The sequence below is a fragment of the Pygocentrus nattereri genome, chromosome 9 (genome assembly GCF_015220715.1).
Source record: "Pygocentrus nattereri isolate fPygNat1 chromosome 9, fPygNat1.pri, whole genome shotgun sequence".
In the NCBI taxonomy this organism is placed as follows: Eukaryota; Metazoa; Chordata; class Actinopteri; order Characiformes; family Serrasalmidae; genus Pygocentrus; species Pygocentrus nattereri.
In genome coordinates, this window is record NC_051219.1 from 892,304 (window position 1) to 906,847 (window position 14,544).

At 47.1% G+C, this 14,544-nt stretch overlaps 1 protein-coding gene across 1 annotated transcript in view; it reads left to right on the forward strand.

Moving 5' to 3' along the window:
* The first annotated feature begins 8,080 nt into the window (after positions 1-8,080).
* Positions 8,081-14,544, forward strand: part of zgc:85858 (uncharacterized protein LOC405879 homolog) — an 8,738-nt gene continuing 2,274 nt past the window's right edge. Inside the window, exons 1-2 of the mRNA XM_037541118.1 lie at positions 8,081-8,350; positions 12,465-12,540. Of these exons, the coding sequence (XP_037397015.1) occupies positions 8,267-8,350; positions 12,465-12,540 (160 nt within the window). The 5' untranslated portion in view covers positions 8,081-8,266. The remainder of the gene's footprint in view (positions 8,351-12,464; positions 12,541-14,544) is intronic.

Genomic DNA, 14,544 nt, shown 5'->3' on the forward strand with positions numbered 1-14,544 from the left:
TTTCAAGTTCTGAGTGCTTTCCTGCCCCCTGCTGGTCACATTGTGCACTGTTAGTGTGTTCTGGTTAAAACATACTGCCATGACACAAATGCAATTCAAACGGTGTTTACAGTCTGTGTGTTCATCAAAACGTGAAGAAGTGTTCTTATTCATCTTTTTATTTTATAGGTGTACATGAATCAGTCCAACTTCAGCTCCGGAGGACTGGTGTGATGAGCCTGGAGCAATAGGAAGAGTCTAGAATGACCAGTAAACATTACAGCGGTAAAACAATTACATGCAGCCAAACTGGCATTATAAGCAGCGATGTACATGCAAATATAAATAGAATCTCTCAAACCCTTTCAGTGTGTATCCAATAGAAACGTCCTGTAAATAGATTTTAAACTAGTCACACGTCTGAAATCACAGGCTATCTAGCCAATGCTACCTGCTAGCCCTGCTAACCCTATAAAATGCGTTAATTGTTTAATTACGTCAGATTGGTTTACAGCCAATAAACACTGTCCTTCCAAAAGCGTCTTATGGCTGAACCTGATTATCATTATTATAACACAATTTCACAGCAGGGGGAATAAATCACAGCAGGGAGGGTCTGGGTTCGATTCCCCGGCCGGGTGACAGGGCGGTCCTCTCTGTGTGGAGTCTGCATGTTCTCCCCGTGTCTGCGTGGGTTCCTCCGGGTTCTCCTGTTTCCTCCCACAGTCCAAAGACATGCAGTCAGGATAGTTGGACGTGTTAAATTGCCCCTGGGTGTGAGTGACTGTCTGTGTCTGTCTGTCTGCCCTGCGATGGACTGGCGACCTGTCCAGGGTGTATCCTGCCTTCCGCCCGATGACCGCTTGGATAGGCTCCAGCACCCCCCACGACCCTGACGGAGAAGCGGCTTGAAAATGGATGGATGGATGGATGGATGGATGGATGGATGGTTGGGGAATAAATCAGGTCGTAGGGCTACTGAGAGAGTTCTATAGCAGTAAAACATATCTGTTAAAATGTTTAATACATTCTCCTCCCTCTAAAACTCCTGTAGTGCTGGTCTACAGCAACGTGTGATATGTGTGGTGTAGTAATTATCTGAACTTATTGCAAATGTCTTACAGGACTCCTGTGGAAATTCCTACAGATTTATGGTTGGATAGTGTGGTGAGTAACACCTGCCTTCTATGCTGTAGACTGGGGTTCAGTCCCCACCTGGAACCCAACACTATACCAGTGGTCAAGACTCCCAACACCACCTTCACCCACCTGTGAATTGTGTTAATTTACTGCAGATCTTCACCATAACGGCACTTTCAGCTTCAACCGCTCTGGACTAGTATTGTTTATTTAAATAGCTTATGCTACCTGCTAATGCTTCACACGCTGCAGATTAATTGATTTTATTTAAAGCGAAAACCAATCAGTTTACCTGGAGTATTCTCTCATAAGAGGTTTTAGAAGGAGAAGAAGAACTCTAGTAAATAAGACAGGAGAGTTTAGTGGTTGTTACTGAAAGTACACTTTAAACTGCTTTAGATTAGTGAATGTTTCCTTTTATAACGTTTTCTATCATTAAGATGAATGCTGATACTGCTTTGTTAACTTGAGTGTCACGACTGGCCCCTCCCACACATCCGTGTGCTTGTGTTTACTTCCCAATCATCCACGTTTTGCCCCCCTGTTTTCTTGACTCCGCCCCTGATAGTTGCCACCTGTGTCTTGTTTTGTCATTATCCCTGTTTGTGCTTAAGCCCTGTGTTTGCCCCTTGTGTTCGCTGGTCTTTGATGTGTTGATGTGATGTTTCATTTAGCTTGTATGTTTGATGTATGAGATTCTCGTGTGGTGTTGGTCTGTTTCCGTTTACCATGTCTAATTCCCGTTCGATCCGTGTTGGCTACACGACCCTGGACTGTTTTGACCTGTTATGACTTGTCTTCGTACATGCGTCCGCCTCCTCGTCGCTCCACAACGTTACAGTGAGCAGAAACAAAATAAATAAAACACATGGAGTGCTTTTTCCTTGGAGTGACTGTCATGTAAACCATTTAGGCATAGCCTTTGCTTTTCCTCTATTGTTAGTATTTAGTACTAATAGTAAGTGGTGTTCATTTTGCTCTTGTGCTGCTGTTTCCTCTCTGGTGTCAACCAGAGAAGGATGGGTTCCCCTTCTCAACCTCTCAAGGTTTCTCCCTGTTCCTCTTGGAGATTTTCCTTGCCGCTGTTTTCATTGGTGATGCTCATGTCTGCTTGGACCCGGATGTTTCTATAAAGCTGCTTTGTGACACCACCTGCTGTAAAAAGTGCCACATTTACAACATTTGGCAGACGCTTTTATCCAGAGTGACTCGGTTTGATCATTTTACACAGGTGGGTGAAGGTGGTGCTGGGAGTCTTGCCCAAGGACTCTTATTGGTATAGTGTAGGGTGCTGACCCAGGTGGGGGATTGAACCCTAGTCTACATTAACCAACCAATATATAAATAAACTTTGACTCGACGTGAAGACAACAAATGTTAATCCGTGCTGTTAGTTTAGCACAAACATCCATCCATCCATTTTCTAAGCCACTTTTCCCTCAGGGTCGTGGCAGCATGAACATACTATTAGAAATTTTATGAGCATTATTGTAGAGATGTTTTAGACCAAGTTTTGATATTTATGCCATCAGCTGAAGGCCCACCTGTAATGCTCATGGTTTTACATGTCAGTGCAGCTTCCGATGACAGAACGTCTGGAGACCTTAATCACCTTTATGTCTTCTAAATCGACCACATGCATTCTTGGCTCAATACTTTACCAAAGCCTTTACCAAATATGATGAATTCATCAAACAGCCTGGGCAATATGCCTGCTTTATTTCTTGCTATTCCTTGGAAGAAAAAACAACAACAAAAACCACTTTATTCCTCTAATCATTCCAATAATGTCCAGTGCAGCAGAGTACAGAGTCAGCTTCGGTTAAAAAGGTTCATGATTTACTAGTTGCCTCGTAAATCAGGGACTGCTGGATTTGAGTGCCACTTCCAATACAACAAAATATATTTTGATGTACAGTCATGGAGGCAGTCGTGGGCTGGAGGGTAGGGAACCAGCCCTGTGACCGGAAGGCTCAACTGCTCCCCGGGCGCCGTGGATAGGGCTGCCCACCGCTCCAGGCAAGTGTGCCCACTGCCCCCTAGTGTGTGTGTGTTCACTAGTGTGTCTGTGGGTGTTTCACTGCATGGATGGGATTCCACAGTGTGCAGACACAGAGACCAAAAGTTCTCAATTCTAAAAAATGTACGGCTGTGACAACCCGGATTGTTTCTTGTCTGGTTTAGATTCGACAGTTTGCTTCAAAGCGTTTGTGTAAATGGGGAGTTTGTAAAGTGAAATATGGTGTCCCACAAGGTTTTTTGGGGCCCATACTGCTTTCCCTTTATTTACAGGCCCTGTGACACATCATTTAACACAATGTTTACTATCCATTTAAGGCTAATGATACCCCATTATATACATCAGCTCAGCCAGACTGGGTGAAGCAGTTATATGTGCCTATGTGAGTCTTGATAACCAGGAATTCTCTTCCAATAAACTCATATAAAACATACGTATTGCTGTGCGACCCTATGTAGTGTTGCAGACTTTATTCTTGACCTAAATAGTTTTCATGTGCAACCAAAATCTACAACCATAGTGTAAGCCTGGATGAGAGTTTATCTCTGATTGTATCACTTGTGAAGCATAATGAAGACAGGATAGCCCATCAATATGCTGAGAAATTAGTTCATGCTTTCATAACTACCACATTAGACTAACGCAGTGTGTTACTGACTGGTTGACTTGTAGCAGCCCATATGTGAACCAGGAGAAGAAAGTCTGAGCATATTGCATCATTTTGCCTGGCTTATCTTGCCATGGTTGAAGTACTGTGGTGTTATAGTGCACCCAGAACTTCTTACTTAGCTGACTCTTACTTACTCAATACGAGTTACCTACAAAATATCGTTCACTGGTGACAAGAACATGTACAAGGTAGAGGACAACAACGTAATGATTGTGCCAGCTATAGTGTTTAATGTGTGTTGTTATATATTAAGAGATTATGCACATGCCATCCAAATCCAAGAGCAACGCTGGAGAAAAGCCAAAACACTGAAATGCACACGGAAAACCTTAAACATCAATGATGGTACAAGTTAAGGTGGCCAGAAAAAAGGAGAAGCAGTCAGATCTCAGCTGTGAGATACTTCACTGCATTTGTAGAACAACCTCACTAACACTTAAAGCAAGACCTACAGTCACATGTGATACTATAGCATGGGAAAGCATTATCTACAAAACCATCTGCAGTTTGTTGATAAAACTATTCCAATCTGTGATGTATCATACAGTGTTACATTAAATTAAGAAACAGTTTATTAACACATTAAACAAATTGGGAAGCTGTGCAAAAAGTAAATAAAAACAAACTGTAATGACATGCAGATCATTATGCAAAACCCTATATTTAAGTGAAAATAGTACAAAGACAACATCAATCAAATGCAATACAAAGACAATCAAATGGTGAAACAGAGAAAAAGTTGTTTTTCGAAAACGTATATGCCCCTTTATATAATATTTGCCACAATCAAATAGAGCAACAATTCAAGAATAACATTTTTCAATATTATGTCTCATACCATCATTAAAAGACTGCATTAAAAACAGACATGGTCCTGTAGTGGAAATCACTGCATGGGCTCAGAAACACTTCTGAAAACCACTGACTGTGAACACAGTTCATCACTGCATCCACAAATGAAAACATGCTGCATATATTACTGTCCGCTCTCTGTCCTTTCACTGTCCGCTCACTGTCCTCTCTCTGTCCGCTCACTGTCCTCTCACTGTACTCTCACTATCCTCTCACTGTCCTCTCTCTGTCCTCTCTCTGTCCTCTCACTGTCCTCTCACTGTCCTCTCTCTGTCCTCTCACTGTCCACTCTCTGTCCTCTCACTGTCCTTTCACTGTCTGCTCACTGTCCTCTCTCTGTCCGCTCACTGTCCTCTCACTTTCCTCTCTCTGTCCTCTCACTGTCCTCTCACTATCCTCTCACTGTCCTCTCTCTGTCCTCTCACTGTCCTCTCACTTTCCTCTCTCTGTCCTCTCACTGTCCTCTCACTATCCTCTCACTGTCCTCTCTCTGTCCTCTCACTATCCTCTCACTGTCCTCTCTGTCCTCTCACTGTCCACTCTCTGTCCTCTCACTGTCCGCTCACTGTCCTCTGTCTGTCCTCTCACTGTCCGCTCACTGTCCTCTGTCTGTCCTCTCACTGTCCGCTCACTGTCCTCTGTCTGTCCTCTCACTTTCCGCTCACTGTCCTCTCTCTGTCCACTCTCTGAAAGCCACAAGCCCCCTGCCCCCCCTTATCCTTACCGACACCCCCATCACCACTGTGGACTGTTACCGGTTCCTTGGCACCACCATCACCCAGGACCTCAAGTGGGAGCTGAACATCAGCTCCCTCATCAAGAAGGCCTAGCAGAGGATGTACTTTCTGCGGCAGCTGAGGAAAGCCAAACTGCCGGCCCAGCTGATGGTACAGTTCTACACGGCCATCATCGAGTCCATCTTCAGCTCCTCCATCACAGTGTGATATACTGGGGCCACTGCCAGGGACAGACAAAGGCTGCAGCGCATTGTGCGCTCCGCTGAGAAGGTGATAGGCTGCAGCCTCCCATCTCTCCAAGACCTGTACATCTCCAGGACTGTGGGGAGAGAGGATCGGATTATAGCAGACCCTTCTCACCCTGCACACGGACTATTTGAACCACTCCCCTCGGGCAGGAGGCTTCGGACCAGAACCTCCCGCCACAGGAACAGTTTCATCCCCTCTGCCATTGGACTCAAGAACAATATATAATCACGTCACTTACCTCTTTATAACCCTGCCTTGGTCACTTTACTTGAATTGCACTACTCCACCTGCACTGTTGTATATAGTACTGTTGTACATGTCTTTTGTATTTTTATTTTTATTCATTCTACCTATATATTTGACACTGTCAATCACAAGATTCTTCTGTCTATCCTTTCTGGCCTTGGCATTTCAGGAACAGCATGGAAGTGTTTTGAGTCCTACCTAGAGGGGCGCTCCTACCAGGTAACATGGTGGGGCTCAACATCCACTCCATGCAACCTCTCCACTGGTGTTCCTCAAGGTTCAGTTCTGGGTCCTCTCCTATTTTCTCTCTATACCCGCTCACTCGGACATGTTATTTCTTCTCATGGCTTTTCATATCACTGCTATGCTGATGACACACAACTCATCCTTTCTTTTCCTCCTAATGACACACAGGTCTCGACTCGGATCGCAGCATGTCTGGCAGACGTTGCATCGTGGATGACAACCCACCACCTCAAGCTGAACCCAAGCAAGACGGAGATGCTTTACATCCCGGGATCTTCTGGTATTCGGTGTGATCTCTCAATTCCCTTTGAGAACACCCTGATTACTCCATCTACAGAAGCTCGTAGTCTTGGGGTAGTTGTAGATGACCAGCTCTCTTTCACGGCTCATGTTGCTAACCTGACTCGGTCATGCAGATTTCTCCTTTACAACATCCGGAGAATTCGACCTTTTATCTCTAGAGAGGCCACACAGGTACTCGTTCAGTCTTTAGTCATTTCTAGACTAGATTACTGTAACTCCCTTCTGGCTGGTCTTCCAATGCGTACCATCAGGCCCCTGCAACTGATCCAGAACGCTGCAGCTCGACTCGTCTTCAACCTTCCTAAACTCAGCCATGTCACTCCACTGCTGCGTTCCCTTCACTGGCTTCCTGTAGCAGCTCGCATCAGATATAAAACCCTGATGTTGGCCTACAAAGCCAAAAATGGTCCAGCTCCTTCCTACGTGAGATCGATGGTGAAAGCTAGATCCGTACCCAGAGACCTCCGTGCTTCAAGTACGGCTCGACTTGACCCACCTTGCTGGTTTTTTGCTGCAGATCGCAAGGAAAACATGCCTCCAGACTGTTCTCTATCCTGGCACCAAGGTGGTGGAATAAACTTCCCCTAAGTGTCCGAACAGCAGAATCACTTGCTGTCTTTAAACGACGTCTGAAGACCCATCTCTTTACACTACACTTATCTAATCACTAACACTGTCTACTAAAGATCTTCACCTCTTTTATTGTTCACTATATTACAAACTTTTTTTCAGCAGGTTTAGTGTTGTGTAGACTCCGTGTTGAGTTGTAGGTATTTTTCTACTTGTTGTACTTGTTTCAGGTCTCAATGCATAAATAACTTCAGGTAGCAATTTAGAGCAAAGCTCTTTAAAATTATGTCGACCTTTATTAACATGAGATATTCTGAAGTAATGACAAGCACTTTTGTAAGTCGCTCTGGATAAGAGCGTCTGCTAAATGCCATAAATGTAAATGTAAATTTGCATAGAGTATTTATTTATGTGGACTTAATTTTGCATGCCTAGTACTACTTGTTTTTATGTTGCACCTTCATGCTGAAGCAAATTCCTAGTCTGTGAATCCTGTTCATTGACAATGGCAATAAAACTTCTTCTGATTCTGATTCTGATTCTTCTGATTCTGATTCTGATTGCTCTGAATCTTCTGATTCTGATTCTTCTGATTCTTCTGATTCTGATTCTTCTGATTCTGATGGCTCTGATTCTTCTGATTCTGATTCTTCTGATTCTGATTCTTCTGATTCTAATTCTGATTCTTCTGATTCTGATTCTGATTCTTCTGATTCTGATTCCTCTGATTCTGATTCTGATTCTTCTGATTCTTCTGATTCTGATTCTTCTGATTCTGATTCTGATTCTTCTGATTCTGATTCTGATTCTTCTGATTCTTCTGATATATGAGGCGATGGTTCACAAACAGACTTTGGACATTCACGTCCTGCAGTGATACAAAAGAATATAAAAATATTCTACGTACACAGGATTCACACTACAGGTGTTTATATCCGCATTCAGTTAGTTTTATATTAAATGAGCTTAAATCCGGAAAACCTGCCGCGCCGATTGCAGCGCTGCGCGCGGGGACTCTTATTTTGAAACTGGTCATATGAGTCCGGCGCAGCTGCTGCTGAGGTCACGGCGCTGCTGGTCACGTGTCCTCCATACAGCGTGGAGCTGCTCCGCTGATTATCGGTTATTGATCATCGCTTTCAGTTTCTGATCTCCGCTTTTTGAGATATCGATTAGAGCAGAGCGCCCCTTCCTCCGCGCGCGCGCCCGCTGAGCTACGTCATCGTCCTGCTCTTCCTCCTCCGAGTCTTCGTCATGTCTGCGGTGCAGAGGATGAAGGTGGCGAACGAGAAGCACAGCAAGAGCATCACGCAGCGCGGACACGTCCAGAAGACCGCGGTACTCAGAGACCCTCACCGCAGGCTGATCGATCAGGCTGATCGGTTACACGCTGATAGATTATACACTGATCGATCAGGCTGATCGGTTACACACTGATAGATTATACACTGATCGATCAGGCTGATCGGTTACACGCTGATAGATTATACACTGATCGATCAGACTGATAGATTATGCACTGATAGATTATACACTGATATATTATACACTGATCAATCAGACTGATAGATTATACCCTGATAGATTATGTACTGATAGATTATACCCTGATAGATTATGTACTGATAGATTATGCACTGATAGATTATGCGCTGATAGATTATACGCTGATAGATTATGCGCTGATAGATTATGCGCTGATAGATTATACGCTGATAGATTATGCGCTGATAGATTATACGCTGATAGATTATGCGCTGATAGATTATACGCTGATAGATTATGCGCTGATAGATTATACGCTGATAGGTTATGCGCTGATCGGTTATGCGCTGATCGATTATACGCTGATAGATTATGCGCTGATAGATTATGCGCTGATAGATTATACGCTGATAGATTATGCGCTGATAGATTATACGCTGATAGATTATGCGCTGATAGATTATACGCTGATAGGTTATGCGCTGATCGGTTATGCGCTGATCGATTATACGCTGATAGATTATGCGCTGATAGATTATACGCTGATAGATTATGCGCTGATAGATTATGCGATGATAGATTATGCGCCGATTGATTATGCACCGATAGATTATGCGCTGATAGATTATACGCTGATAGATTATACCCTGATAGATTATGTACTGATAGATTATACCCTGATAGATTATGTACTGATAGATTATGCACTGATAGATTATACGCTGATAGATTATGCGCTGATAGATTATGCGCTGATAGATTATACGCTGATAGATTATGCGCTGATAGATTATACGCTGATAGATTATGCGCTGATAGATTATACGCTGATAGATTATGCGCTGATAGATTATACGCTGATAGGTTATGCGCTGATCGGTTATGCGCTGATCGATTATGCGCTGATAGATTATGCGCTGATAGATTATACGCTGATAGATTATGCGCTGATAGATTATGCGATGATAGATTATGCGCCGATTGATTATGCACTGATAGATTATGCACTGATAGATTATACACTGATAGATTATGCACTGATAGATTATATATTGATAGATTATACACTGATCGATCACAGAGGAGACACAGCTCACTCAGTAACACGCTATTGCTGTTTTGAAGGGGAACTCCACCAGCTTTCCAAAATTCACTGCATTTCTCAGAGATTCAGAGGGTTCGGTGTGAACTGGTCCAGACGTCTTTACAGTGGTGGTGATAGGAACCAGGCGTCGCCATGACTACAACACAGATATAGACACTTTATTTACCATCCAGAACCACCAGAGAACCTACACAAGTCTTCTGAGCTTATATGGAATGTTGATGATGGAAAACAGTGGAAAATCTGGAATAATGAGTTTTCTTTGGGGACTATTTTGCCGCACAGCGCCCTGCATGTCTCCCTCCACCATGAATGGAGTTGAAGTTCTCTAAACTCTCATAAAACAGCGTCTCAGTCATCAGGCAGTGAATTCAGAACCAGTTCATGTAGGAACTTTCTGTAGGAGCTTTTAGAGGGACGTCTGGTTCCTATCACCACCACTGTGAGGAGCTTTTAGAGGGGGACGTATGGTTCCCATCAACACCACTGTGAGGAGCTTTTAGAGGGAAGTCTGGTTCCCATCACCACCACTGTGAGGAGCTTTTAGAGGGGGACGTCTGGTTCCCATCACCACCAATGTGAGGAGCTCTGACTCGGTCAGTTTATCTAGAACACCAAACCCCTCAGAACCGCTCTGTCTACATCTCAACCAGTTAATTTTGCAGGGAATTTTGGGAAATGGGTGGACTTTCGCTTTTAAAGAGGAATAGCAACAGTGTTCCCAGCTGACTCTGACAGTAGAGTGTAGAAATACAATGAAATTGAGGCTTGAAGTGATTTTAAACAGAATAACATTGTTACAGAGCTGTGAAGAGTCACACACACCTGCCTCAATGTAATGAGCACAGCTTTTACACCAGCGAACAGTACACGAACAGTAAGTGTTTACACGAACAGTAGCCGCCTAAGCTTGGCGCTCATCAGCGTCTTTTAACAGACTTGGGCTGAAGTAAAGTATAAAATATGGCCGTGTGAAAGTTATGGCACCTTTTATTTCCCCCGTGTGTTAAATCTAGTGAATAAACAGCAGTTGTGTGGTAAGACGTGCGGAGGTGAGTCTCTGTAGAGGGTGTGTGTTCACTGACCCTAACCCTGACCCTAACCCTGACCCTGACCTTGACCCTGACCCTAACCCTGACCCTGACCCTGACCCTGACCCTAACCCTGACCCTGACCCTAACCCTGACCCTGACCCTAACCTTGATCCTAACCCTGACCCTGACCCTGACCCTAACCTTGATTCTAACCCTGACCCTAACCCTGACCCTGACCCTAACCTTGATCCTAACCCTGAACCTAACCCTGACCCTAACCTTGATCCTAACCCTGACCCTGACCCTAACCTTGATCCTAACCCTGAACCTAACCCTGACCCTAACCTTGATCCTAACCCTGACCCTGACCCTAACCTTGATCCTAACCCTGAACCTAACCCTGACCCTAACCTTGATCCTAACCCTGACCCTGACCCTAACCTTGATCCTAACCCTGAACCTAACCCTGACCCTAACCTTGATCCTAACCCTAACCCTGACCCTAACCTTGATCCTAACCCTGACCCTAACCCTGACCCTAACCTTGATCCTAACCCTAACCCTGACCCTAACCTTGATCCTAACCCTGATCCTAACCCTGACCCTGACCTTGATCCTAACCCTGACCCTGACCGTAACCCTAACCCTGACCCTAACCCTGATCCTAACCCTAACCCTGACCCTAACCTTGATCCTAACCCTGATCCTAAACCTAACCCTGACCCTAACCTTGATCCTAACCCTAACCCTGACCCTGACCTTGATCCTAACCCTAACCCTGACCCTGACCTTGATCCTAACCCTAACCCTGACCCTGACCCTAACCTTGATCCTAACCCTGATTCTAACCCTAACCCTGATCCTAACCTTGATCCTAACCCTAACCCTGACCCTGACCTTGATCCTAACCCTAACCCTGACCCTGACCCTAACCTTGATCCTAACCCTGATCCTAACCCTAACCCTGACCCTGACCTTGATCCTAACCCTGACCCTGACCGTAACCCTAACCCTGACCCTAACCCTGATCCTAACCCTAACCCTGACCCTAACCTTGATCCTAACCCTGATCCTAAACCTAACCCTGACCCTAACCTTGATCCTAACCCTAACCCTGACCCTGACCTTGATCCTAACCCTAACCCTGACCCTGACCTTGATCCTAACCCTAACCCTGACCCTGACCCTAACCTTGATCCTAACCCTGATTCTAACCCTAACCCTGATCCTAACCTTGATCCTAACCCTAACCCTGACCCTGACCTTGATCCTAACCCTAACCCTGACCCTGACCCTAACCTTGATCCTAACCCTGATCCTAACCCTAACCCTGACCCTAACCTTGATCCTAACCCTAACCCTGACCCTGACCTTGATCCTAACCCTAACCCTAACCCTGACCCTAACCTTGATCCTAACGCTGACCCTGACCCTAACCCTGACCCTGACCCTGACCCTGACCCTAACCTTGATCCTAACCCTGATCCTAAACCTAACCCTGACCCTGACCTTGATCCTAACCCTGACCCTAACCTTGATCCTAATGCTGACTCTAACCCTGACCCTGACCCGAACCTTGACCCTAACCCTGACCCTGACCCTGCCTCTAACCCTGACCCTAACCCTGACCCTAACCCTAACCCTAACCCTGACCCTGACCCTAACCCTGATCCTGACCCTGACCCTGACCCTAACACACTCAGGACATCAGTAATGGTGTGGGATCCGGCCGGGTGCCCGAGCGCCCGCGGCTGTGTGTGTGCGCTGTGCCCGGCTGGGCGGTGAGGTAACGGTGTCTGAGCTGTTCTGTGCTGGTGTGTGTTCTCAGCGGGTGGTCAGTGAGGAGAAGTCTCCGGTGGGGCCGTGGCTGCTCGCGCTCTTCGTGTTCGTGGTGTGTGGCTCAGGTGAGTGTGACGTCATCGTTACCCGGGTCACGTGGTGTGTCTGAAGTTGCTTTTTCAGCTATAAATGTGGACTAAACTCCATCAGCAGAGCTAAAAGCTTAAAGGGAAACTCCACCTGTTTTCCATAATTCCTCCGTAACGAGTGTGTGGGGTGGAAACGGAGCGGTTCAGAGCGGTGTGGTGGGAATCTCTCTGTTCTATATAAACTTACCCAGTCAGAACTGTTCACAGTGGTGGTGATAGGAACCAGACCTGTCAGTGGGGTGTTCAGTGTGTAGGTGGGGTGCTCAGTGTGTAGGTGGCGTGCTCAGCGTGTCAGTGCGGTGCTCAGCATGTCAGTGGAGTGTTTAGCATGTCAGTGGGGTCCTCAGCGTATCAGTGGGTGCTCAGGGTGTCAGTGGGGTGCTCAGGGTGTCAGTGGGGTGCTCAGTGTGTCAGTGGGGTGTTCAGGGTGTCAGTGGGGTGTTCAGTGTGTCGGTGGGGTGCTCAGTGTGTCGGTGGGGTGCTCAGTGTGTAGGTGGCGTGCTCAGCATGTCAGTGGGGTGCTCAGCGTGTCAGTGGGGTGTTCAGGGTGTCAGTGGGGTGTTCAGTGTGTCGGTGGGGTGCTCAGTGTGTCGCTCAGCGTGTCAGTGGGGTGTTCAGGGTGTCAGTGGGGTGTTCAGTGTGTCGGTGGGGTGCTCAGTGTGTCGGTGGGGTGCTCAGTGTGTAGGTGGGGTGCTCAGTGTGTAGGTGGCGTGCTCAGCATGTCAGTGGGGTGCTCAGCGTGTCAGTGGGGTGTTCAGGGTGTCAGTGGGGTGTTCAGTGTGTGGGTGGGGTGCTCAGTGTGTCGCTCAGCGTGTCAGTGGGGTGTTCAGGGTGTCAGTGGGGTGTTCAGTGTGTCGGTGGGGTGCTCAGTGTGTCAGTGGGGTGTTCAGTGTGTCAGTGGGGTGTTCAGGGTGTCAGTGGGGTGTTCAGGGTGTCAGTGGGGTGCTCAGTGTGTCAGTGGAGTGCTCAGGGTGTCAGTGGAGTGCTCAGGGTGTCAGTGGGGTGCTCAGTGTGTCAGTGGGGTGTTCAGGGTGTCAGTGGGGTGTTCAGTGTGTCGGTGGGGTGCTCAGTGTGTCGGTGGGGTGCTCAGTGTGTAGGTGGGGTGCTCAGTGTGTAGGTGGCGTGCTCAGCATGTCAGTGGGGTGCTCAGCGTGTCAGTGGGGTGTTCAGGGTGTCAGTGGGGTGTTCAGTGTGTCGGTGGGGTGCTCAGTGTGTCGCTCAGCGTGTCAGTGGGGTGTTCAGGGTGTCAGTGGGGTGTTCAGTGTGTCGGTGGGGTGCTCAGTGTGTCGGTGGGGTGCTCAGTGTGTAGGTGGGGTGCTCAGTGTGTAGGTGGCGTGCTCAGCATGTCAGTGGGGTGCTCAGCGTGTCAGTGGGGTGTTCAGGGTGTCGGTGGGGTGTTCAGTGTGTCGGTGGGGTGCTCAGTGTGTCGCTCAGCGTGTCAGTGGGGTGTTCAGTGTGTCAGTGGGGTGTTCAGTGTGTCGGTGGGGTGCTCAGTGTGTCAGTGGGGTGTTCAGTGTGTCAGTGGGGTGTTCAGGGTGTCAGTGGAGTGCTCAGGGTGTCAGTGGGGTGCTCAGTGTGTCAGTGGAGTGCTCAGGGTGTCAGTGGAGTGCTCAGGGTGTCAGTGGGGTGTTCAGTGTGTCAGTGAGGTGCTCAGTGTGTCAGTGGGGTGCTCAGGGTGTCGGTGGGGTGCTCAGTGTGTCGGTGGGGTGCTCAGTGTGTCAGTGGGGTGTTCAGTGTGTCAGTGGGGTGCTCAGGGTGTCAGTGGGGTGCTCATCGTGTCGGTGGGGTGCTCAGCATGTCAGTGGGGTGCTCAGCGTGTCAGTGGGGTGTTCAGGGTGTCAGTGGGGTGTTCAGTGTGTCGGTGGGGTGCTCAGTGTGTCGCTCAGCGTGTCAGTGGGGTGTTCAGGGTGTCAGTGGGGTGTTCAGTGTGTCAGTGGGGTGCTCAGTGTGTCAGTGGAGTGCTCAGGGTGTCAGTGGGGT